General features: G+C 46.1%; 1 protein-coding gene across 1 annotated transcript in view; it reads left to right on the top strand.

Moving 5' to 3' along the window:
• Positions 1–244: 244 nt before the first annotated feature.
• PYGL (glycogen phosphorylase L) overlaps positions 245–27,317 on the top strand; it is a 34,631-nt gene continuing 7,558 nt past the window's right edge. The window contains exons 1-11 of the mRNA XM_088444146.1: positions 245–536; positions 7,115–7,216; positions 11,519–11,597; positions 13,305–13,408; positions 15,835–15,966; positions 16,627–16,738; positions 17,206–17,288; positions 24,660–24,803; positions 25,037–25,129; positions 26,519–26,665; positions 27,126–27,289. Coding sequence (XP_088300272.1) covers positions 294–536; positions 7,115–7,216; positions 11,519–11,597; positions 13,305–13,408; positions 15,835–15,966; positions 16,627–16,738; positions 17,206–17,288; positions 24,660–24,803; positions 25,037–25,129; positions 26,519–26,665; positions 27,126–27,289 — 1,403 coding nt within the window. The 5' untranslated portion in view covers positions 245–293. The remainder of the gene's footprint in view (positions 537–7,114; positions 7,217–11,518; positions 11,598–13,304; positions 13,409–15,834; positions 15,967–16,626; positions 16,739–17,205; positions 17,289–24,659; positions 24,804–25,036; positions 25,130–26,518; positions 26,666–27,125; positions 27,290–27,317) is intronic.

Below are 27,317 nucleotides of genomic sequence, written 5' to 3'. Positions count from 1 at the left end.
TGCAGGGAGCTATATAGTGTATCACAATCCTGCGATCTGCCTGCAGCTATGTGATCTGTACAGTACTGTGTACACTCCACCACCCACCCAAACGTGAGCAGCAGTGAGTGCCCACTGCCCAGCCAGGGGGCAGTACACAGCAATGCCCCATGCACCCTCCCATTGGCCTGCCTGGCTCCCAGCCCCAGCCTCCTACCAATAGCCAGGCTGAGGGAGGGGCAGCACCGGGGAAGTTATAAAGTACAGCCCCGGCCCCAGCCCTCTGCTCCGGTCCCATCCCAGCTGCAGCAGACATGGCCAGGCCACTGACAGACCTGGAGAAGAGGAAGCAGATCAGCATCAGGGGCATAGTCGGGGTGGAGAATGTGTCTGAGCTGAAGAAGGGCTTCAACAGGCACCTGCACTTCACCCTGGTCAAGGACCGGAATGTCTCCACCACCCGGGACTACTACTTCGCCCTGGCCCACACTGTGCGCGACCACCTGGTGGGGAGGTGGATCAGGACGCAGCAGTACTACTATGAGAAGGACCCCAAGGTGTGTGCCTGGCTCTCCGGGGTGGCAGGGCTTGCCCTGCCCGCACTACCCCCGCCCATATGCATAACACAAATACAAAGCTGGCTTCTGTGCCTGGCTCTACAGGGGGCTGGTGACTGTTCAGTCATTGCTGGTGCCCCACCTGTGCCCTGTGCTATGGCTGCTGCTATGGGCGTACCCAGGGGGTGGTCATTTATCCAAAGTTGCTAAAATAATAATCCAAGTGCAGATTATATCAAGGATAGGAAACCTGTGGCACACTAGCTGCTGTGGAACTACATCTCCCAGCATGCCCTACCACAGTTGCTGTTAGGGCATGCAAAAAATGTGGCAGGGCATGCTAGGATGTGTAGTTCCACAGCACCTGTAGTGCCACATCTTACCTCCCCCTGGAATGTATTGTGACTGTATGTGTGTGACCTGTAGCTGTGGGCATTGGTGCCTTGTGGCTGTATACATTGGTGCCCTGAAGCTAGTGTGTGTGCTTGCTCTGTGTGTTGGTGCATTGGTGCCCTGCTGCATGGGTGCCCTGTGTCTCTGTATATACCCTGTAGCTGTGTGTGTTTGTGTTCCCTGTGACTGGGTGCCCTGTAGCTGTGTGTGTGTGGGGAAACCGGCTGACGTGATCCCGACAGCCGGCATCCTGACTGCTTTATCCCGGCGTGGGTTAAATGACAGTCTATATCTAGACGCCTGTCATTTTCTCGACGCCGTGAGACAAGCGCCCGGCATCCTGATTGAAGGGATGCCAGGCGCCGTGAGCGGACAGCTGCGGGAGGGGGGAGGGTTAGGTTTAGCGCACCCGGGGGGAACTTAGGGTTAGGCACCCCCTGGGAGGGTTAGGGTTAGGCTAGGGGGAGGGAGGGTTAGGGTTAGGCACCCCCCCAGGGGACTTAGGTTTAGGCAGTGGGGAAGGGGGGGTTTAGGGTTAGGCACTTACAGGGGGGATTAGGGTTAGGCACTTGGGGGGGTGGGGGGTTAGTGTTAGGCACCCCTAAGGAGGGTTAGGGGGGGTTAGGTTAGTTTGTACTTGCCTAGTAACGGTCAGGAATTCCAGCGCTGTCGGGCTGCCGCTGCCGGGATCTGTCCATCTCTCGGGCTGCTGCTGCTGGCGTTATTTCATACCTATTCTGTGTGTGTGTGTGTTCCCTGTGGCTGGCTGCATGGGTGCCCTGTGGCTCTACGTACCCTGTAGCTGTGTTTATATGGGTGCCCTGTGGCTGGGGGCATGGGTGCCCTGTGGCTCTACGTACCCTGTAGCTGTGTATATATGGGTGCCCTGTGGCCGGGTGCAGATGGAGCGGTTTTATCTAGAGAACTTTAGTTACTGTGTAAGTGACCTGTATTGTTACATTGTAGCTTTCTCTGTCACAAGTGCAGAGGTGATAGAATGTCTAATGATTGTAATGTTGCTGGTTGTTTGTGTATATCTATACCAAACAGTCTGTCCGTGGGCTTTCTGCTTAGAAATTGAACTGTACTGTGATCTGCTGCTACTGCCCTGGGCCAGCACAATGTAATCTGCTTATTGTGGGTGTGGTGTGTTTTTTTTTTTTTTTTCTTTTACCTATTGTGCCAAAGATTTCAAGTTCAATCTAGTGATCCTGGCAGAAACATTCTCCGAGCACGGTCTAGAATGTAAGCTCTAATGCTGGCCACACATATAGCGATATTTTACCCGATCTGGCCAATTCCGTCACATTGGAACGACAGATCGTGTAAAATATGAATAAATTGTGAGTCCCAGATCACGATGCGATGTGCGTCCCCGCTGGTCGCACATCGCATCATCAGATCTGCCGTGCAGTAGGGCAGATCTGACTATATAGGAAGCGATGCACTGTGACAGTCTGACTGCAGGAGAGATCGTATGAAGATTGGACACCAAATCGTGTGGAAATCGTGTGGCGATTGTGTGCAGAGCTGCCGGGGAGAGTTTCAAGGGAAATCGTACACATCGGCTGATCGTGTGCACATCGCCGTGTGTGTGGCCAGCTTAAAGGTGCCCATACACTAGGCGATATTTTACACGATCAGCCCAATTCCGACGCATTGGGACGACAGATCGTGTACAATATGTCCTAATCGTGAGTGGACACTCACGATTACGATGCGCCTCCCCGCTGGTCGTACATCACATCTTCAGATCTTGCCTGCTGCAGGCAACATCTGACAATCTGTCACGATGCACTGGAATAGTTAGGAGGCACGATAGATCGTGTTGTCACATTGGACAGCTTTTAACACCAGATCGTGCCCACGACTGCCGGGGAGCTGCTGGGGAGAGTTCAAGGGGAAATTGGACACAATATTGCATCGTGACCACATTGTTTACTGCTTCTTTGAGACTAATGAAGGTGTTTTTTTTTTGGTTTTTTTTCTGTGTTGTCTCCTAACACAAAATCTTGTGGCCCATTCTCTTGTCCCTGTAATTCCTTCATGTTGCATAAAGGTATTACACGAATCCTGCATCTGAATTTTATGCTTGAAATGTTTAGCTGGGCAGCACAGACTGTGTAGTGGTTAGCATTACTGCCTCACAGTACTGAGGTCGCAGGTTCGATTCCCACCATGGCCCTAACTGTGTGGAGTTTGTATATTCTCCCTGTGCTTGCGTGGGTTTCCTCCGGGCACTCCATTTTCCTCCCACACTCCAAAAATATACTGGTAGGTTAATTGGCTCCCAACACAAAAAAAATTAAAATTAACGCTAGTGTGTATGTGCGTGTGAGCATGCGATGGGGAACATAGATTGTAAGCTCCACTGGGGCAGGGGCTGATGTGAATGGCTAACTATTCTCTGTAAAGCGCTGCGGAATATGTGTGCGCTATATAAATAACTAATACTAATAGCTGTCTCCTGATAGAGCTGTGGTCCCATAACCCCAGATGTGTTCTCGTACAGGGAGCGTATTTTCCCCTGCTAGATGCTTGGCACAACCTAGATGGTCCGCCGCAGGTATCGAAGTGCACTTTGTTTCCTAAATGTTGCATCTTAGTCGCAACGCAGCCACATACAAAAAGACGCTCAGTGTATCAGGGACGCTAGGTTACTACGTTTGTCTAGGATTTGGTTTAAATTGTGTATAAAGTCGCAGATTCAGCATAACAAAAAGCTGCGATGGAATGGTTGCGGCCACTTGTATCGGAGCCTTTTTTACAGATTTGTGCCTAAGGGCTAGATTTACGAAGCGGAGGCTTTTGTAAGCCACCTCGGCGGATTGGAGCTGAAACTTATAAAGCACCGTGTACAGCTTGGCGTGCTTTACATTTAATGTCAGTGCCGCTTTAAATTTTCAGTTACAACTGGCTTACAGAAGCTCTTGCTGCTTAAATCTAGCCCTTATAGAGGCTTTTGGCTACAAGTAAAGAGATCTGTGGAATCTTTACTTAACTACGTCCCTTTTCATAGCAGAATGGGCAATTTTCTGCATTATCCCTACAGAGACGAGGGCTAGTAAGAGAAGTAAAAGACTGCTTTTAGCAATCAGCACGTAAGACAACACTGCAGGAATGGATTTCGACTATTTCCCCATCTTTTGCGTTATTTAAAGCAAAATTATTTAGCATTTTGCGAATGGACTGGGTAGAGGTAGTATTAGAAAAATAAACCAAAATAGAAACATTTTTCAATACATGGGAATCATTTATATTCACATTATCTCTAGATATGCGACTCCAAATTTATAATAGTGTGAAGGATACCACATGGTATACACTTCGGACCAATGAAAACGGAATGCAGGAGGGAAGCCGGCTGACATTATACCGACAGCTGGCTTCCCGACTGTCATTTCCCGGCGAGGGTGAAATGCCCAGCGTCTAGATGCAGACGCCGCTCCTTTCACCAATGCCGGGAGACCGGTGCCTGGCATCCCAATCGAAGGGATGTCGGGTGCCGCGAGCAGACAGCCGCAGGGGGGAGGGTTATGTTTAACGCACCCGGGGGGGACTTGGGGTGAGGCTAGGGGGAGAGAGGGTTAGGGTTAGGCACCCCCGGGGGGGGGACTTAGGGTTAGGCAGGGGTTAGGGTTAGGCACTTGGGGAGGGGGGGGGGCACAGGGTTAGGCACCCCTAAGGAGGGTTAGGGTTAGGGGGGTTAGGTTAGTCATTACTTGTCTTACGACGATCGGGATTTCCAGCTCTGTCGGCCTGCTGCTGCCGGGATCTGTTCCGGTGTCGGGCTGCTGGGAATCAAACCACCGGACATGCGGCCGGCGGTATTTCATACCGATTCCTTGAAAACAACCCTCCAATGGATATCACTTCTATTGGTCCCTGAACAAATTGAAAGCGAGAGGAGCTTTGTTTCTTGTATAATTACAATGTAATTATATATGATTACATTGAAAATATCACAGAAAAATATTCTGTACCGAATGTTATCATACACAATGTGCTGTTGTTTTTGAAATCTTTGCTTGTGAATATGTGCAGTATTTCAATAAAAAATTATTTGGAAAATATATATATATATCTATCACTTATTCGTGCACAGGAGTACCAGTACTGCCAGCCCCAGTGCTCTGTGCACGCTTACAATGTAGTTTTGTTTCTTTAGTGGTGCCAATGAGATGCATATTTTAGGAAAGTTGCATAGTCTGTGGTCCACCGATGGCTGTTTGGCGTGATTAGAGCAGAGGTGTATAAGGACACATACATACTCTCCCTATAGTACCTGCCCCGGGTGACAGTCTGTGGTGCGCTGATGGCTGTTTGGCGTGATTAGAGCAGAGGTGTATAAGGATACATACGTACTCTCCCTATAGTACCTGCCCCGGGTGACAGTCTGTGGTGCGCTGATGGCTGTTTGGTGTGATTAGAGCAGAGGTGTATAAGGACACATACATACATACTCTCCCTATAGTACCTGCCCCGGGTGACAGTCTGTGGTGCGCTGATGGCTGTTTGGCGTGATTAGAGCAGAGGTGTATAAGGACACATACATACTCTCCCTATTGTACCTACCCCGGGTGACAGTCTGTGGAGGATTTTCATATTCCAGCACCGCCCGTCACAGGAGACCAATTTCTGACTCTGCATTATTCTGGTAGATTAGTTCATTTCAGGGTAGTGACCGAGCATAAAGCATTTCATAATGACATTTGCTAATGGAGCTCTTGGGATAATACTACAGCGTTGTTACATAATGTACTTCTATTGTTACACGGGTAACTGATCCATAGTTCATAAACCCCATAGGTTACCTGCATGGTCTCTTGTGTACAATAGAAGTCTAATCTGTTACTGTTTGGAACCAGATGGCAATTAGGTTTAGATCTTGGTGTGCGTCTGATCTGTATATTTCAGATTTTTCCAGTAATGCAATTATTTATTTGTAGCACATATTATGTAACATTGCTGTGCTCAATAATGACCTATTGTCTATGTGCTCTGGAAAAGGATTTGATTAAGTGAAGTACGACTCCTCTTGTAGTGTGTGATACAGGGTTGGATGCCTTCATTGCGTCTGCATTGCGTGCAGGAAACTAAATGCGTATGTTCGCCCACATGCAAAGTTGAAGGCATTGTTGTAAGCGGACCACCCCCTAGTCGTACGCTTGGTTTGGTGCCCATTATCCTGATCAGCGCACATGTGCACCAGCCTTGACCTTTGTGCATATCATCTACCTGTAACAGGTGCATTTACACTTCTGTATAGTCCACAATTCCCCCTGCAACTTAGCCTTTGTTAGACCGTCCCGTTACAGCTGAAGCGGAGTAACTAGATTGTAAGTGTAGATGCAGCTGTTGTCCCTATGACACTACATCACTGGTGCTTGTGTGCGCTCGCCTCCGACGCATGATCAGTGCGCAGAAAAACTCATCCAGTGCTATAACGGGTGTATGTCCAGCTCTGGCATCAACAAATCATAGACTGAGTTTTGTCCTTGTGTTGTACATTGGTGACTATGGGCCTGATTCAGACCCACTCGCGAGCGGCTGTCCGCTCGCAAGTGGGTCGATGTTATGCACTGAGCATGCGCACGGCGGAGGGAGCTCCGTCGTGCGCATGCGCCAGACGCGACGAGCGAAGGAAAGTCCTTCGCTCGTTGTGTCCGATCAAAGGGGGCGTGCTGTCAATGTTGATTGACAGCACGCCCCCTTTGGTGGGCGTGCCGGGGGCGTGCCTCCCTGACGGGGGCGTTCCCACGGGAACGCCTCCCGTCAGAAGCCGGCCCACTGACATCACTAGTGATGTCAGTGGGAGTGATTTTGGCTCTGATAGAGCCAAAATCACTCCGGAGCTTGCGGTGTCAACCGCAGGCTCCAGCTCGCAATTTCGATGGTCGCGATGGTCTCGACCATCGCGGCCATCAAAAAGCACGCTCGTATAGCCTGTGGGTGGTGACCCACAGCTATACGAGCGTCCAGGAGGACGCTCCATGAAAATGGAGCCCGGCCCTCATTCAGAGCGTGCGCTCTGCTCAGAGCGTACGGCTCTGAATGAGGGCTTATGTGCTGTATTACTTAGTGTGTGTGTTGCAGTTCTGTCAGTTTTACTTATTGGTGCAGTAACGTGGCTTTTGGTGCAGTAACGTGGCTTTTGTGCCTGCTGATATATTTTTCTCTTGCAGAGGACGTACTATCTGTCTCTGGAATTCTACATGGGCCGTACCCTGCAGAACACCATGATTAATCTGGGCTTGCAGAACGCCTGTGATGAAGCGATATATCAGGTAAGGACCATCCATCTGGCTTTGGTAATAAAGCTGCACTTGGGCTGTACTGTCAGCAGATCTACATGATAAATATGTTGCTTATGCACTGACCGTTGAATCATTCCACCTCATGTTAGTCAGTGGGGGTTGGGTTTGCACTATTTATGCCCCATCCCCTTACAGAACTGTGGGTGCTTTCCCTGTCGGTGATCCAATACATAAGTCCTTTCTGCTCTAGTCATACCCCAGATGGCACTAGTCTAACACTAATAGGTGCCATCATATGAATATCTGGTCATTCCACTGAATGGGCATCTCCATGGGGAAAAAGCAGAACATGTCGTGCATTCGGAATCTGTGTGTAATGCTGACAGTCTGGATGCCTCCTGTTAAAATACAGACAGTGGCATCCCGATGGTTGGTATCCCGACAGGGGTCGGGTAAGTAGACCAACATTCTCCCCTAACCCTCCCTTCTTGTAGCCTAACCCTAACAGTCTCCCCCTTGTGCCTAAACCTTATCCAATCCAGAACAATATGGTGCTTAATGCTAACGCCGCTGCACTGCCTAATCCTAGCACTCTCCCCACCACCTAACGGCTAAGACGCCCCCAACGGCTAAGACGCGGCTAACTGCTAAGATGCCCCCAACGGCTAACGGCGAAGACCTCGTTCGGGATGGCATCCTTCTGGATTTAAGATAGGCGTCGGTATTTCAACGCCTATCGTAAGTCCCGTGTTCTGCTTCCCCCGTCAGTATTTAGACAAGTGGCATCCTGAGCGCCAATCTATCTACATCCCATGCATTCCATCCCTCTCTAACAAAGTATCACCAGTTATATAAGTAGGGCAGGCAATACCCCTGAATGTGCCATACATTACACACCTGGAGCTGGCACGTGTCTGATTTGGCAGCATGATCTGTAATAGTTGGCATCAGCCAAAGTTCAGCTTTTGTTTGGGACAAGGCACATAGATTCTGCGGATACAGAATACCAGTTGCATCACGTTGGACTCTGCCTTCTGTGAGCTGTGTAGGAGGGTTCTGGTGTGACCCAGAAAATACTCACGCTCTGATAACCTGGTGGGGGAACTGGAAGTAGGGAATGCTGCGGCGTTTAGGCCTAATCGTTCTTTCTGTTTAGTGTCCTGGCTTCAGGAAATGCCTGGCATCAATTGCTGCCAGTATAAACGGCCCAACACAAACAAGCTGGCCTTAACCCTCGGAACAGAATTTGCCGGAGGGCGAAGTTGTCTCCTTGGCTTCTGCAGTGATCTCTATAAAGTGTGAGCGTTATATTCAGAATACATGGAGTCTCCTGACCCCTGTAGCTCGATTTAGGAATAGGTTACTTCATCACCGTATTACTCTATATTCTCAATTAATTTACACACAAGTGCTGTGCCAGTTACAGCGTATCGTCAGCTCATTTATAAGGTGCCACAAGTCCTACACAGCTGGTCAGACAAGGAAACAAAGAAACCTAGGCATGTGCAAGTCATGCGAGAACGGCTGAACGTTAGGACGTGTGTAATTACTCAGAGCAGGTATAATCCTACAGTGCCGAGCACGTGCAAATCATAGCCTGACCATGCAGGTAGACTTAATAGAAAATAGGTCCATAGTATGTAAGCTTCATGGCATGAATAATAAATTACTTTGCAAGGGATACAAGAAATAACTGAAGGGCTACGAGCACCACGATTTAAAGCCACTTTTCTAGAGGGGGGGTGGGGGGTGGCTTATGTCCACAAATGTTGAATTTGATATGTTACATTTACCACCTCTTTAACAATCTTTCTGGGTGATTAGATAAAGCTGCTGGATTTGTAAAGCCTGAGCCACTGGTAGTCCCATCGTACCATACTGGCGCATTTCATCCTCAGGTTGGCGATAAATCGGACTACTACATCATGCAGATACTGATGTGTATAACCGATGATCGTCTGCGTTTTACAATGGCATCTGGCAGTTTCTGGGCCCCCAAGTGTTCAGCTTTCTCTGCAGATCTAAAGCTCTCCTGGATCATTTCCTATTGGTTCTTCATTGCCTATAGAGTACAGCAGATAGGATGCTTACTGCTGTGTGTTGGATGCAATTAGGAGCACTCACCTACAGGAACCAACATACTTCCAAATTTGTATAACCCTAATGTCCAGACCCTGCAGATTTATAGACTAAAGGTCTGTTTGGGGCATATTTGCAGCCAAAATCCTACTTTCTACATAGACTTCTTGCTGAAGTGTCTCTAGTGTGACGTAACCATTCCAGAATTACAATGTGTATGCATTTGACTAGCAACAGAGCAACTCTTTATTGCTCTACATCACCCACTATTCCTTATGTTCCCAACTTGAATAGATGGATGGGGATAGAACAGCCTGCAGCCAATCAGATCATTGGAATTGAGTGGGAGGCAGTGACCGGTCTGTGTTGTGATACAGTGAGGACAATAGCAGTGACATGATGTGAGGGGAATGGACGCAGCAGGAAGCCACAGACTGACAGTTATATAGTAGGAGGAGCAGGGTCCCCAGCAGCACAGAGTATATCAGGAGATGAGTGATGTGTTAATGGGGACAGAGCTACATGTGACAGGGCCAGTGACATGATATGAGGAGGGGAATGGAGGCAGCAAGAAGCCACAGACCGAGAGTTATATAGGGGAAGGAGCAGGGTCCCCAGCAGCACAGAGTATATCAGGAGAGGAGTGATGTGTTAATGGGGACAGAGCTACATGTGACAGGAGCAGTGACACGATGTGAGAACAGGGAATGGAGGCAGCAGGAAGCCACACTTATTTATCAACTAGTTTTATCATTCACAACGAGCGATAAAGCTTGCTGTGTATGATAATGGTGCTCCAGCCAATCGGCTCCCGACTGTCATCTGTTTGAAAAATGACAATTGAGAGCTGATTGGCTGGAGCACCATTTATCATAGCGGATTTTATTTTTTCTGTTGTGAATGATAAAACTCGTTGATAAATAAGGCACTGAGAGTTATATAGTGGGAGGAGTAGGGTCCCCCAGCAACACCCTATTATCGGGAGAGGAGTAATGTGTAATTGACCAGGGGGTTGCCCAGTTTTGTTGGAGGGGCCCACCTGCTGTGGTGGAGAAATGTTGCCCTTTGTAGTGCACGGCACCAATCATAGCTTTTCCATTATTTTCTTTTGGAGGGTGTGACGTCAAGTGCTGTACCTGAGCCCCATTTAGCTCTCTGCGGCCCTCTTACTGAGGAAATGGCTGGATGTAACATGGGCAGTGACCAGGGGAATGGAGGCAGCAGGAAGCCACAGACAGTTATACAGGGACATGGCTGCCTGGGATGAGAATTGTCTGGTTATTTATTTTTTGTTGGGTTGGTTTCACTATTAAGAATCATGGGCACTATTCTCTCCCTGATACTTGAATTTGGCTCCCATATTCCTTTCTCTGAGCTGAAATACAATACTGAGAGTTCTCTAACTGTATCCTGGAGAGTTGGAGCTTTTTTATGGCCAGACGTCATTACCATATGGGCAGACAAGGCAGCCACCACCTTGGGCTGTAGACCAATGGTTTTCCCGGCTGCTTGGATTTACTAAAGGAATATTGGAGAGGGGAATGATTGTAGTGTACAGTAGTGGTGTTGTCGTGTGTGCATGCACCAGTCAGTACAGGTTTACACAGGACTGTGGGTCTCCCTTATGTAGGCTGGCTCATTAAATTGCTTTATATCTGTTTGTTCTCTTCCCATCTGCATGCCTCCATGACACAGGCGATCATCGGATGTATGAAGGAGACACCTGAACTAAAGTAACTGCACCTTCAGATGACTTGTGCATACTCTCCTCCTGCAACTTTAGCCATGCTGAGCGGTGTTACCAATTCTCCTCCCTATGCTGTGATCTCACCATTATCCACAGTTGTGTCTAGGGTGCAGATTTGGGTCTTACCCAGGGACTATGAATATAAAGAAGGTTTCATTGGTCTTGACACGAAGCTTGAAGGTGAAATAATGTACCTAGCACACGTGGAAGGAGAGCGTGTAGATTAAACCAATAAACGAAATCTTTCTGAAGGTGCAAAGCAAACTTCTCTATAAACCAGTGTACATGGAGCTAATTAGAAGACCAGTAGGATATTTGCTTTAACTGTCCCCCCGAAATGCCAGCCTCAGAACTGCCCACAGAGACTTTCATGGCTGCTCACAATCCATACCAGGCACTATAGATAAGGTGGTCTTATTTCATTACGGACTTCTAGGTCTTCTAAGGCTGTTTTTAACCATCGTGCTGTTATTTTAATGTTGGCTTTCCTTATTGTTCACCTATAGCTGGGACTGGACATTGAGGAGCTGGAGGAGATGGAAGAAGATGCTGGTCTTGGTAACGGCGGCCTGGGACGTCTAGCAGGTCAGTGTTCCTTCAGCACTTTCATTCGGTGATGACAGCACAGAGTATTTCTGAAATTGCTCATAGTTAAAAGCAGATGATGATCCAGATGTATTGATCCTCGGTATGAAAACATCCCCTTAGATAAATATTTGATGTAACAAAGCTTTTCCAGCTGCACGTTCTGGGCAGACCCAGCAAGAATCCAGTAAACTGACTCAGTGTGGACACTGGGGATGGGAGGAGGGGACGGTTACTAATTAAGGGTCTGGTTCCAAGTTGTTATTGCTGTGACATTCCCATCTGTCAGCTTCTGAAGACAGCCGCCATTTCCGCAAGCGAACACTTGCATCAGCCTTCTTCTTGCTGTCAGATCAGTTTAGGGTCTATTCACTAAGCCTTGGAGAGAGATCAAGTACCCAACCAATCAGCTTCTATCTGTCTCTTTACAGGCTGTGTTTGAAAAATGACAGGAGATGATTGGTTGGTACTTTAATTCCTTTGGCTTCTCTCCACTTTATCTCTCTCCAAGGCTTAGTGAATAGCCCCCTCTGTAAGCACAATTCTGTGTTGCCGACAATTCAGTCTACATGCATACGGCACACACGGAACCCCGATCTTGCATGTGATTGTCCCGTTACACACACTTGGCTGCACGCGGAGATTCTTCCTGAGACTTCCGTTGTTGCTCAAAGTTGCGTTTGCTCGTCTACTGAGTCTGCGCAGTGCGAATAATCGCTAGATCCATCCACAAAGCAAAATTGAGGGTAACTCTGAATCCATAAGTTTAGTAGACTGGTCAGACTGTGGGGCTTGTATGTCTCTGAATTCGTATTTAGACCATATTCCTATAGGGACGTCTCTAATCACGTTGCTTAAATAATTTCCTTCCTAAATCTATATTAAGTTTGCATTCCTAGGGGTAAATTTACTAAAGCGAGAGTTTTTAGAAGTGGAGATGTTGCCCATAGCAACCAATCAGCTTCTAGCTATTATCTTCTAGAAGGTGCTAGTTAAATGTTATGTAGAATCTGGTTGCTATGGGCAACAACGCCACTTCTAAAAACTCTCACTTTAGTAAATGTACCCTCTTGTCAGAGCTTGGACTGTTTTGCACTGTGTATAAATGTGCCGTGGATCTTGGTGCGAGCGATTCTCTTATCGCTGTTTAACTGCGGCAATCCTCCTCCCACGTATCATTGCGGGGTCGGATCTCTGGCTGCAAGGCGTGCAGTGCTCAATGGGAAGAAATTGCCAGGAATATGGTGCCAAGACCCTGGCGCTGCCATTCATTGCTATCGTCTACACGTCTGCGCCATTTTCCAGGGGCGGGGGATGTGGGAGGTCCCTGCACAAAAACTTGCACACGGGGCCCCTCATTTATTACGTAACTGTATTGTTGCAGGTATCTTTCTATATTATTCTGTTTAGGTGCTATTTCTGCCCGCCGTCCATATGATAATGCATCCCGTGATGTGCAAGTCCAGTGCTGAGAAATACTAAGCCTTAAAGAGAGAAAGTAGAGAGAGATAAAAGTACCAACCAATCAGCTCCTAACTGTCATGTCACAGGCTGTGTTTGAAAAATGACAGGAGCTGATTGGTTGGTAAATTTATCACTCCACTTTCCCTCTCCACGGCTTAGTACATCTTCCCCCCCAGGTGCTGAGAGCTGGTAGACAACAGTTGTCCCGTTAATCAGAGGAGTTTCCCACTTCTTCATTATCAGCTTGTTTCCTGGATTCCATGGCAACGCTGGGACTCGCCGCCTATGGTTACGGCATCCGGTATGAATATGGAATCTTCAACCAGAAGATCAAAGACGGCTGGCAGGTACACGGGCCGTTCACTTAGACCACATGCAGCCTCTATATAAATCTTCTCACCACCTTAATCTTGCCATGCACTTTCCTTTCCAGCACAATCTGTGATCTCTTCCGGTGTCCCACTCTTCTGCCACAGTGATTGAGTTGGGGGTTGGAGAGGGGCTATAGAAACCTAATCACCTAAGCTCTCAACGTCTCCATATTTCCAGACGTCTGCTTATAAAACTGGAAATTTACCATTCTCATTCGTAGACTCCATATAGTAACAACCTCTCACCTATATAAGTGTGTGTATTAGTAGTTCTTAATGACATTGGCTGTACATTCGGGGTCGTTGTCCTGCTGTAGAATATAATTGGAGCCAATCAGACGCCTCCCTGATAGTATTGCATGATGGGTAAGTACCTGCCTGTATTTCTCAGCATTGAGGACACCATTAATCCTGACCAAATCCCCAACTCCATTTGCTGAAATGCAGCCCCAAGCTCGCAAAGAATCTCCACCATACGTCACTGGTGCCCGCAGACCCTCATTATTGTACCACTCTCCAGCCCTTCGACTCAGGACTGGCAGAAACCCATGTGTATTATTTTGAAGCCCAGGTCCCCATAGTAGGACTCCTTTGCTGCCCTTATAGCCTACTCCCTGCCATTGGGAGGGTTTGTCAGTGCCCTCTGTTACATACAGTCAGGGGCGCCGAGAGGGGGGGGGGGAACGTGTACAGATTGCCCGGGCTTCCTGAGGGGCCCGGGTCCGGCGCCGCTCCCCCTCCTTCACAGCAGCCCAGCACACGGCGTGTGCTGAGCTGCATTTGGAGACTGCTCGTGGATGCTGAGCAGCAGCCACAGCAGTCTCCTATGCCTGTGCGGGGGAGCGATCACACTGATCGCGCCCCCCCTGGCTTTGCACCGGGCTGAGGGGGCTCAGAGCGCCCCCCCCTCCCCCTTCGTGGCGCTGCAAATCTTTTTTTTTTTTTTACTCACAGCAAGGGGGCGTGGCCACACCTCCCACGAATAGGCCACGCCCCCTATTACCGGGGCCCGCCACGGCTCTTGGCGGGCCTGCATACAGTATCTGTTCCATAGACCCCTCCATATAGCTGTGTATATCGTAGCGTGTATCTTGGGTGACTGGCTGAAGTGAGCCCTGACCGCTGTATTGTGCTCTTATGGAGACGCAATGGACCCCGCACACAGCATAAAAGAACCATCATCATTTTATTGTGAATCACTAACTGCAAGTGACTTGTGCTACACACAATAAGTACAGACGAGGCCTAGGGTAAGCCCTGGTGAGCTCTATGTGACTGGGGGGTCTGCAGCTGTCACTACTTTCTCCTTTCTGTGGCGTTCTCATGTTTTACATTGCAGGAAGGATTTGGCTAATCGTCATTGGGACACCATGAACTGTATAAGTGCCGTTACATAAGGCTGGCTTCCTTCTATTTCACAGTTCCCCGTCCACATTTCCTGTGCGATGTTGGTACATGGCAGACATGCAATAGGCTTGTATCTACTCTACAGATCAGGAAATTAGTGCAATGTCCAACTATAATGGGTGGTGTAAGTGCCCTCATAGAAAAGTAGTGAGTACAGTCTTGCATCAAGGCAAATAATACAAATGTCTTTAAAATCCAGGGAATGGAGGAAGCAGAAAGCCCCAGCAGAGTCTTCTAGCAGCACAGAGTATATCAGGAGATGAGTGATGTGTTAGTGAGGACAGGGCTGCATGTGACAGGGGCAGTGACATGATGTGAGGAGGAGAATGGAGGCCGCAGGAAGTCACAGACTGAGAGTTATATAGTGGGAGGAGCAGGGTCCCCAGCAGCACAGAGTATATCAGGAGAGGAGTGATGTGTTAGTGAGGACAGGGCTGCATGTGATGGGCAGTGACATTTGAGGGGAACGGAGGCAGCTGAGTGATAGGTTCTTGTTTCTTCCATACTATAACAGAGTAGTGATGTAAAGCCAATATATAAAACAAACTTCACACTATAACTTGTCAACTGGCACCAGGTTGATAATCCAGCACAATCCCTTCACCTTCCCAAAAGTCATCCATATATGCAATGATCTAGGCTGCTGGAGTTTAGGGTTCTGCACACTTGGAGTAGCTGTTGAGTGCTGATGGCGGTATAACATTTGCTGGGACACCACTGTAGTGAGGTAAAGGATTTGATCACTGTGTAGACGTTGGCGCAGTCTCTCGGTTCTCAGCTCTGTAATGACCAGTTGAGCACCGTACTGTTCTCTATTCCTAGCGCATCTCTAGTTCGCTGCCACCTCCCTCTGTATTATTATTATTGTTTATATGGCGCCACAAGTGTTCCGCAGCGCCTTACAAAGTACATAGACAAATAAGTAACCATTGACTTACAATACAATACAGGATGAGTCAGTCTGTCTCCAATATTTAATTTCCCTCTTCCTGCAGGTGGAGGAAGCCGATGACTGGCTGAGACATGGAAATCCTTGGGAGAAGGCTCGTCCAGAGTACATGCTCCCTGTTCACTTTTATGGGAGCTTAGAGTGCACGAAGACCGGGGTGCGCTGGGTGGACACTCAGGTGGGTGACGAAACTCTGGAGCCTCAGTGTTTGGATGATGGAACCGCACAGCTCTCATAGGCAAACGCAGGGGGGGGGGTTTCCGTCTGTCTGGAAACCCCCCCTCCCCAGCCCACGCCATGACCACAATAGAAATAGTAATATAATAGAATGTTACTAGTGCTGCATGTTCTTCTCAGTATCACAAATGAAATAATTAGCACCCCCTGTGGATCTTTTAACATGTATCAGTCAGTAATAAATAACCTGTGCACCAACTAGGAGATCTGGAAAACATTCACTGTTAGGAATGTGCTGCTATAGAGCCCAATATGTACATATATGTCCAGGGCAGTGCTAGGTTCTTCTGCTACTCCCCCAGACTCCCGGTCTTGCTCTAATACTCTGGAATGGTGCCCACATCTAAAATAAAAACATTCAGCTCAGGCAGGATGGCTCTACTGCCACATCTAATGGCTTACTGTGATCCATGGTCCTCTATATGCTGAAATTATGACACACAGTATACTTTGTATGATGCATATTAAAGCTGGTTAAGTGCTAATTCTACCCTACTTATGGACAGGCCACACTCACTGTAAAATCAGGCATTTGGAAACCCCCCTCTAGAAATCATGCGTTTGCCACTGGCTCTTATACTCTTCTCTCTGCATGTAACAGGTGGTTCTGGCCATGCCTTATGACACGCCCGTCCCTGGGTACATGAATAACACCGTTAATACCATGAGGCTTTGGTCTGCGCGGGCGCCTAATGACTTCAACCTCAGGGACTGTGAGTATGGATCCTCATATGGTTTTTATATATTGTTAGCACAATTCTAATCTTGCCCAGTATTCTGGGGTCCTCCCTGACTATACTGCACTGTCCAGCGTTTGGGTATCAGCCGTGCGGTCTGAAATCATTGATCATCCTTCAGTTTCCCTTCCAGTAAACGGCCAGGAACCTCCCTACTGATTGTATAGAATGGTCGGCGGACAGTGAGGGTTTCTTGCACATCCTGTGTCTGGTCACTTGCTGAGATGTGGTAGATTACAAAGGTCCAGTTCCTTCCTCTTCCTGACCAGAATGTGGTTTATGTAGTTGCCATCAGTCTCTGATGAAACTAGATGGTGCTGTGACTCTTGTACTATTTAGTCTGTGTGTATTGGAGACCCCCAGTATGCTAGGAAATGTGTGCTATATAAATGTTTAATAAAATGTTATTTTCACATGTACGGTTCTGTTTTTTTCTTACTTAGTCAATGTTGGAGACTACATCCAGGCAGTGCTAGACCGCAACTTGGCAGAAAACATCTCTCGTGTGCTATATCCAAATGATAATGTAAGTCCATTCTTTTCCTGAACGCCACAGACTAATTGAAACGAACATCTGTGAGAACGTGCAAAATAAAATGCTGCCTGTTGTTTTAAAAGAAAACCATAGTTTACTTGATTGCCCAGTGTTTCATAGACACGTTGCTCTTGATATCCCAGCATGACAAGCGGTAACCTGTTTATTTCTGGGATTAAGTTGGCCGAAATTGAGAATACATCACTAAACCTGTCCATCTTGCATCACACTGGAATGGCCACAAGATGGCAGTATCGATGCATATATCAGAGATGGGCTTGGTCTGCACAGGTTTTTTTTTTTTTTTTTTTTTTTTTTTTTTTTTTTTTTTTTTGCATTCTGTTTTTATTAGAGGTTTCAAACAAAGAACGTACATCATACAGAAGCAAAACATTATCAACGTGTACGTGTCCAAATGTACGCAAATTAGAAACCACTTTTTTACATTTCAATAAACACATATCACACAGTATAAAGAAGGTAAAGTAAAAAGAAAAACTATATACTAAATAACAAAAAATGGGGGAACAGGGAAGGGTCTTCATGTTTTAAAAGTAAGTGGTTAGCCAATATAAAGAAGCTGCAGTCTATATTACGGGGTAATTACGGCTGGAAACATATAATTTCTATATTCCATAGAGTTTTTGTATTCCAACCATGGAAGCCAAGTATTAGTGAGAATAAAAGGGCTATTGATGGAGAGGGTTGAAGAGTCTTCCATTGACATGTAGTAATCGAGTCTTTGGAACCAGTCCCTACGTGTGGGCGGGTTACAAGAGTTCCAAAGAATTGGAATGACAGCTCTTGCGGCATTACTCAAATGGCGCAGCAAGGACTTTTTGTAGTATCCCAGTGAGGACTCAGAATAATTTATTAACCAAAATGCTGGATCAGTGGGGACAGGCGCGCCTAAAATTTGTTGTGAAACGGAAATGACCTCCAACCAATATTTAGATAGCTGTGGACAGTCCCACCATATATGTAGTAATGACCCTGGAGCCCTAAGACATCTCCAGCAACAGTTGGATTTTGTTGGGAACATGGCATGTAATAGTGTAGGGTGTCTATACCATCTCATCAAAATTTTGTATTGCGTTTCCTTGATAATTGAGCAAGTTGAGCTGCAGTGTGCCTTGAGAAATATTGTTTGCCATTCTTGCTCTGTGAGGGTAATGCCTAAATCTAATTCCCATTTTTTAGCCCAAGGAGGTATGATACAGGAAGGGTTGTTAAGGAGTATCTGGTAGATAGCAGAAATTGTGTGGGATGGATCGGTTGGTGAAATGCAAAGTTTTTCGAAAGCAGTGAGATCTCGACTAGAAACATTCATTCTACCCGCAGAGGACAGGTAATGGCGAACTTGCAGGTATTTCCAAAAATCTGAATGAGGTATTGACCACCTTTCCTGGATATCAAGAAATGCTTTGATACCTGACTTAGTCACCAGCTGGCCAGTCCGAAAAAGGCCTTCCCGCACCCAGTTAGGGAATTGATTAAAATCAATACCAGGGGGAAAATCCGGGTTAGCCAAAAAAGAAGTAAGAGGTCCAAAGCGTGAAGAAATATAAGGGAGATTTCTTAAAGAATTCCACACCGAAAGGGAAGGAGAAATTGTTGGATGATGGAAATCTAGTTTAGGAATGGAAGGAAGCCAAGGTGTTATTTCAGGGGGAAATTTCATGAAGCGACCTTCAAGGGCAACCCATTGCTTCACCTCTCTATATCTAGTCCACTCAAGAATTCTATTAAGGTGGATAGTGTGATAGTATGCTTTGATATCTGGGAGTTGGAGACCACCCAGTTGTTTTGGTCGAGTTAGAAGAGTACGTTTAATCCTAGGTTGTTTCCTAGACCAAATAAATTGCTGAATTAAGACATTTAGCGAACGGAACCAGGAATCTGGAATCTGAATGGGCAAAGACTGAAAGAGGTAAAGCAATTTAGGAAGCGTATTCATCTTCACCACACTTATTCTACCCAGCCAAGAAAGTTGTTTCAAATGCCAATGGGAATAGTCCATTCGAATGGAGGAGAGGATGGGAGAAAAATTAATATTAAAGAGATGCGACATGTTTTTAGGAATTTTAACCCCTAGGTAGGTAATATGAGAAGGGTGCCAAGGGAATGGGAAAGCCGACTGCAAACCCGAAACTACAGAAGCATGCGCAGACAGATTTAAGGCCCAAGATTTTGTGAAGTTAATTTTAAAGTTGGACAACTTTCCAAAACGGTCAAACTCATGCATCAAGTGAGGCAGAGACGTCACCGGGTGGGAAACAGTAGCCAATAGGTCATCCGCAAAAAGAGCCAGTTTGTGTTCCTGTTCACCTACCATAATCCCAGAAATAAGTGGATTGGCGCGTATAGATCCGGCCAGAGCCTCCATGCAAAGGATGAAAATCAATGGCGACAGAGGGCAGCCTTGTCGCGTGCCATTGTGTATGGAGAAAGATCCAGACAGCTCACCATTGACCCTCACCCTCGCCGAAGGACAGGAATAAAGGGCCAGAATTCTATGCAGTGTCACGGGACCCAATCCCATGTGTACCAGCACAGACCTCATAAAAGACCAATTAATTCTATCAAACGCTTTTTCAGCGTCGGTGGAGAGTAGGATAATAGGGATCTTTGATTGAGTAGTAGCAAAGTGTACCAAATTGAGGACTTTTGTGGTATTATCACGTGCCTCCCGTCCCTTAACAAATCCGACTTGGTCAGTATGTATCAGCTGAGGAATGAGGGGGTTTAGCCTATTAGCTATTAGCTTGGCATATAATTTAAGGTCCATATTTAATAATGAAATGGGTCTGTAGCTCGAACACAGGGAGGGGTCCTTACCAGCTTTGGGGATGACTGAGATGTGTGCCTCTAGGAATTGTTTAGAAAATTGCGATTCCACTGAGATATGGTTGAAAGCCTTCAACATCATAGGGATTAGTTTATTCTGGAAACTCTTGTAATAACCTATGGTTAAGCCGTCAGGGCCAGGGCACTTTCCCGTAGGTGAAGAGGCTAATGCTAACTCTAGCTCACGCACAGAGAATGGAACCTCCAACGCCAGCTTATCTAGAGGTGAGATAGTAGGAAAGGAAATGGAAGCCAAATAATCAAGAACGTTTTGTGAAGTAAGAGGATTAGAGGATACAGGATTAGTATTAGGTAGGTTATAAAGAGAAGAATAATATTGTTGGAAGCATTCTGCAAGTTTAGAGGTTTCAACTTGAGGCCTTCCCCCACTATCCTTAAGTGTGTGTATGAATCCACATGCTCGCTGGGCTCTCAGCGCTCTAGCCAAAAGACGTCCCGGCTTATTACCCCAGTGATAAAAGCGACTTCTACACTTTTTAACGGACAACTGTATGTTGTTCGAAAGTAATTTGCTAAGAATATTACGAGATTCCATAAGCTTATGATAGTCCTCTTTAGACATGGTTTGTTTATGCGACGCCTCTAGTAATTTAATTTGTTGTAAAAGGGTCGAAATCTGTGCGGATTTTTGTTTTTTAATATAGGAGCCCAATTGAATAAGCTTACCACGGATAACGCACTTGTGCGCTTCCCATATTGAGATTGGGGAGGTTTCTGGTAAGTCGTTGTGGGTAATATAGTCAGATAGCGCAGTATCAATTTCGGCTTTACAGTATGTGTCCTGTAAGAGGGATTCATTTAATCGCCACGTCCATTGTTTAGAGGAAAAATGTGGAAGGATCAACGTCAATGAGACCGGAGCGTGATCTGACCATGTTATTGGCCCAATGTCAGCTTCAGCGAGCATGTGGAGGTGTCTATGGCTGAGGAATAGATAGTCCAGGCGAGAGTATGTGTTGTGAGGATGGGAATAAAAGGAGTAGTTACGGCCCGTGGGATATAATGTCCTCCAGGAGTCTGCCAGTTGGTAATTATGAAACAAAGTCTTGACTTTTTTGTACTTAGCAAGGGGATACCTAGGCGCATCCTTAGATATATCTAGTGAGGGGTCTAAGGACCAGTTAAGATCTCCTCCCAAAAGAACAATACCCTGAAGTAGGGGGTCAACCATATCCATTGCAGACCGGAGAAAATCATATTGGCCCTTGTTGGGAGCATAAATATTGATGAAAGTGAAGACCCGATTATATATGTGGCATGTAAGTAAGAGGAGTCTACCCGGAATCAATCTATGTATGTTTACATCAGAAATGGGGAGTTTGCGTGAGAAAATAATTGCGACGCCTTTCGACTTCCCCTCTGGGTTATTATTATAATAGGCAGCAGAATAATGTCTATCACACAAAGACTGAGGGCGCGCTGCAATTTTAAAATGTGTTTCCTGAACCAGTGCTACATCAACTTTATTTGCCCATAGAGCGCGCAACATTTGAGAACGCTTTTCTGGAGAATTTAATCCTCGGGCATTGACGGAGGAGATTAAAATTTTAGTAGGCAGGGACATTATGGATGGCAAAGAAATAATGGCATTCAAAGACCCAAGGGAAAAAAAAGAAAAAACAAATAAAGAAAAAAAAAAGAAAACAACATTGAAAAACAGACATTAACAAGATATGCAAGATAAACAATACTGAAAAACCCGCGACTGAAACCACGGAACAACAATTATGGTCCGAAGTCTCAGTAGTAATATACATTAAGCGGGTGAGGGGGCACAGGGGATTGGTGTCAACTTCAACCTCAAAAGGTTAGCAAGGTATAAAACTCTAGATATAAACATCAAGACATATTAAAGTTTAGTGAACATTACATTATGGGAAAATATAACACTGTCAATATTAAATATAAATTAGCTCTCTATAGTGAACATTATCCTAGAAAAGGGAAATGGAAATACACAATCAGGTAACTTCTGCTGCGGAATGATCTGGGGAAAACCTGTTTCGACGTTGAGGATTCCTGACCGTCTGCCAAGAGGAAGGCCGTGATTCAGTTGAGGGCAAGTCCCATTGAGCTAATGGTTCTTTCCAATCAGGAGTTTCAATTTTCGGAAGGCCCAGAGCAGAACAAAAGGATAATAGGTCAGAGGGGTTATAGAGAGTGTGCGATTTGCCCGAGAGAGTCACCTGCAGGTGGAAGGGGAATCCCCATCTGTACTTTAATTGGCGTTTGCGCAACTCATCAGTCAGTGGGCGTAGAGCTCGGCGCTGTTGCAGAGTATGCCACGATAAGTCCTGAAAGATGTGAATAACATCGCCATTAAAATCCACACCATCTAGTTGCCTGACTTTCCGCATTATTTCCTCTTTTTGGGCAAAATAGTGTAATCGGCAGATTACATCTCTCGGGCGGTCGGATGAGGAGCCACGCGGCCGCAAAGCTCGATGTACTCGGTCAAATTGTAGCTTGTCGTTTGGGTTATTGCCGAGAATTTCATTGAAAATCTTTGTTAAAGCATCGATTAAGTTCGAGGGGAGGACATCCTCAGGCAAGCCCCTGACGCGTATGTTATTTCTTCGGCCACGGTTGTCCAAGTCTTCCATTCTGGTTTTAAGCGAGAGTAGTTCCCTTGATTGTTGGGCAACTATTGTTGTCAACTTAGACAAAGAGGAATCTGTGTGTTCTTGACTATCTTCTAGGGACGTAAGGCGGTCCGACAGTAAAGAAAGATCTTGCTTAACAGACGCCAATTCCTGACGAAGAGTATTTTGGATGTCTGACTTTGTCGGTAATGTCTTGACGTATGTCAGAAGTTCTTGTATGTCATTGTTGGACTTTGCAGAGGATTGCATTGCTGGGGTCTCCATTGACATAGGGCTAGGAGGATTTGATGGATCTGGTGAAGATGCTATTGAGTCAGAGATAGAGTCTTGTTTAGCAGGAGTTGGCAAGAGAAATGGACGTAGGTCAGATTGAGATGGTTCTGTTCTAGGATGAGGAGTCTCTTTCTTGTGAGCAGATTTCCCGGTTTTGCCCATGGCATATAGGTAGCTGAAAATGTAGGTTAATGATAGGCAGTAAACGTTCGTTTAAATGTTACGATGTCATATGAAAAGTTGAGGCAGTCGATCACCAACCCCCAGAGGCCAGGGGATTATTATATAGCCATTATGGATGTATAACGCCTTGTTTCATGGTAGTATGTTAGAGACAGTCATTGTGGTTAAGAGCCCTTTTTACATAAATATCGCTCAAAAGTGTTGTCGACAAAGGTGAAAAATATAAATCTAATGCCAAGTGCTGTTATGGCATGCAATAAAAGCTATGACCACCGGGGGGAGCACCAGTATCACTGGATCAGAGAACACTGTAATAGAGAATAATTACTGAGTCCAGCACAAGTTAAACAGGATAACGGACACCACAGAGGGTTATACAGAGAAAGAAGGCCCAGTCATCTCTTCAGAATGTTCCCGAAGGCAGACGACTCCCTGGAGACAACAACCCACACTTATAGTGAGTATGGACTGGGAGGGGTGTTATAGGTTTCAGTTGGGGCTGGAGGCTGTGTACATGTAGCCAGGGGGACACATCCGTGCGGCCTGCAGGGCTTTGCAAGACCCCCTTAAATGGTCACCAAGGAGGGCGGTGGGGCAGAGCCCAGTGTTAAAGCCTCTTCAAAGGGGAAAGAGCTGTGGGCTGATGTGTCACTTCACGGGGCCCAGCAGGAGCCAGCGGCGGCGGCAGCCGCGATTAAAATAGCGCTCCTTAAAGCGGTGTCCAGGGGGCTTATAAGACGGAGTGGGAGAGGCACTCACCGGAGGATCCCCACGGAGGAAGGTAGCGGCACACCCCGGAAGATAGCTGGGGTCAGGAGCGGCAACAGTAGCGGAGGCACAACCCGCGGACCACGGAGGCTCCAAACTCGAGGCCGCAGCTTCAGGGGGAGAAGTAGGCCTCAATCGAGCAGGGGGCTCAAATCGCTCCAATAGTCCGGGCTATGGAGCCAGGGTGGTGTGGGCTCCCACAGGTGTCTGAGCAGCGATGTGTCAAGTGGGTAAGACGCAGGCTCTTCTCTATAAAGGACAGGTAAGGCAGGAGCTGTATAAAGCCACGTCTGTCCACTCTGCCAGTTAGGCCACGCCCCCTGGTCTGCACAGGTTGCTGTATTTTCACAACCGTGAATGGTGGTTTCCACAGCAAGTTTGAAGGGTGTTATTGGGCTTTGTACCCGGACACTGGGGGACATTTATAGCACAAAGAAAAAAGTTAATATTGCTACTACCACTTGTGTTCTATAAAATTTGACAGCAATTTAGAAATGAAAGACCATCAACTGGTTGTCATAAACACTACCTCTTCTCTCTCTGCACCACTTGCACCGTCTATTATGTTGTCTAAGTAGATTATCACTGAACTTATTTGCTAAGAAACTGCAGTAGAATTTCTTACATGCATTTTACCTCATGTTTCATATGTCCTATTTCTGTCAAGTTCTTTGAAGGGAAGGAGCTTCGCCTGAAGCAGGAATATTTCGTGGTTGCCGCGTCCCTACAGGACATCATCCGCCGTTTCAAAGCCTCCAGATTTGGCTGCCGGGAAACCATCCGCTCAGGCTTTGATTCTTTCCCAGACAAGGTACGGACTGCCGGCGTGACTTAGACCTGGTTAGTGTTCTGTGGCTCCATATTCAACATGGCCTGGAAAGCGGTTACTGCGTACAGGAGACATGTTACATGGATGTTCTCTCTGAGGGCCTCCGTACAGCTGGACCTACATAATGTCATGTCTGCGCTCGTGTGGCACTAGCCAATCTTCCTGCCGCTGGTGCCAGACTGCTTTTATAATGTCATTTTTATTACTCGCTCCAGGTCGCCATACAGCTTAATGACACTCACCCCGCACTGGGAATCCCAGAACTGATGAGGATATTTCTGGACATAGAGAAGCTCCCCTGGGAGAAGGTACAGTGTATACTACTAAACGTGACTTGCCTCATGGGGTACAAAGGGTGTATTTTATGGGTACAAATTGTAGCCAATCAGATACAAAGTGACTCATTCCATCACCAGGAAGATCTGGCCGTTTGCAATTATATGGATCAATGACCCTTTTTTTTTTTTTGTCATAATAAATTTCCTGATTCACATAAGGATTCTATATACATGTTGTACGTGTTATCAGGCGTTTAGTCACCTTTTTCTCGTCATAAGGTGTCATTGTGATGTATGAATCTGTCCCCCCTCTGCCTTGTATTTTGCTTTTTTTTTTTTTTTTTAAATAAAAAAAGAAATAATAATAAATCTTGAGTAACAGAAGTTTTTAAAAATAATAAAGATTCTGTTCTAATTCAGTATCCGATATTGAGTCTATAGAAACTTGGTACCTTTTTTCTCCCTTCCCTTCGCTCTACATGTATTGCAATTAACCAGGTAGAAAGCACCTGTTCAGGTAGGTACTTAGTGGCCTAATGATATTCATGTAGTCCTAATAGTCTCAGTGGTGATATGAGATTCTCAGATGTACATCTGACCTATAGGACAATAGATGGAGGGAAGGGTGGGGGGGGATTCGAAAGAAACTTTCCATAATATAACCAGCATCTTAGGTATTGAGGCTACACAAATTCTAGAATAATTTAGATACTCGTTGAGTCCCTCCAAACAGAGGGTCCTCAGTGTGTGCATCCAATAATGTTCCCTGACACACAGGGGTAGAGATACTAAGCCTTTAAGAGAGAGTACCAACCAATCAGCTCCTATCACTTTTCAAACCTGTAAAGTGGCAGGAACTGATTGGTACTTTCTCTCTCAAAGGCTTAGTGCATAGACCCCAATGTACCAACCAATCAGCACCTAGACTAACTCTTTACAGGCTGTGTGTGTGTTTGAAAAAATGACAGTTAGGCGCTGAATGGTGCTTTCTCTCTACAAAACTTCTCCCCTATAATCTCTTATAATGATCTCCTCCTCTAAAGGTGGGATTAATAGATTCTATACCTATTAGTCTGAGTAGAAAATCCTTGCTGGGCTGTCATGAATCCAGGTCTAAACACGTCTCTGCATATGTGATGAGCACTTGTATGATACATTTTCATGTGACTGTAATTGCACAATTTGGCAGTGTCTGAATACAAACAGCCGCATGATACATTGTTTCAACTGCAGTGTGATACAGGAAACTGTTGCAACAGTGCGGCTGTTTTATTTTATTGTTGGGATGAAGCGATTGCTACAATTATTTATTTTTATTTTATTTGTGATCAGGACGAATCTGTTGCTACAATTTTATTTTTTATTTATTTAGGGCTGTTGTGTTATCTTCATTTGACTTTATCTAATCTGCTTTCTCAGGCTTGGGAGATCACCAAGAAAACGTTTGCCTATACAAACCACACGGTGCTGCCGGAAGCTCTGGAACGCTGGCCGGTGGACCTTGTGGAGAAACTGCTTCCAAGACACCTTCAGATCATTTATGAAATCAACCAGAGGCATTTAGATGTAAGTTACTAAGAAGCCACGTCACACAGCTGGGGGCCATATTTGTGTGATGTTCCCAAACCAGTGACCCCGTCTCATCTAGACTAGTAGAGGAGGTGGGAAGGGAACAGGTGTCATGCTTGCTCTTATAAGAGTTGGGGGACACACCGTACAGTGTACCTCCAACAACGTGCACCATATTTGTTACTGCAATGTGTAACTTCTGTATGCAGTCTTTACTATTTGTGGCTGTAGCCAATGTTTTATTATGCGAATTATAAAGAAATCTTAAAAAAAAAAAAAAAAAAAAAATTCCAGTTGACAAAACTACAGTATGCCCAGACTGGTTTATAAATTGGTTTACTCTGCCTAAAGATGTGACATTTCATCTGTTCGTTCTGTGCCAGGCATAGGGGGCATCGCTGGCACACAATGTATGTGTCTTTTGTATGTTATATGATATTTCTTTATTACATTCCAGAGAATCTCGGCCCTTTACCCCGGGGACCTAGACCGGTTAAGACGGATGTCCCTGATTGAAGAAGACGGCATTAAGAGGATAAACATGGCTCACTTGTGTATTGTTGGGTCTCATGCGGTTAATGGGGTGGCCAAAATCCACTCTGATATTGTGAAGAACCAAGTGTGAGTTCTCGTGTTTGTAGTTTGTACA

This window comes from Taudactylus pleione, unplaced genomic scaffold (genome assembly GCF_031769625.1).
Source record: "Taudactylus pleione unplaced genomic scaffold, aTauple2 ptg000350l, whole genome shotgun sequence".
In the NCBI taxonomy this organism is placed as follows: Eukaryota; Metazoa; Chordata; class Amphibia; order Anura; family Myobatrachidae; genus Taudactylus; species Taudactylus pleione.
Note: the sequence above shows the minus strand (reverse complement) of the source record. Positions and strands in the feature narration are given on the sequence as shown.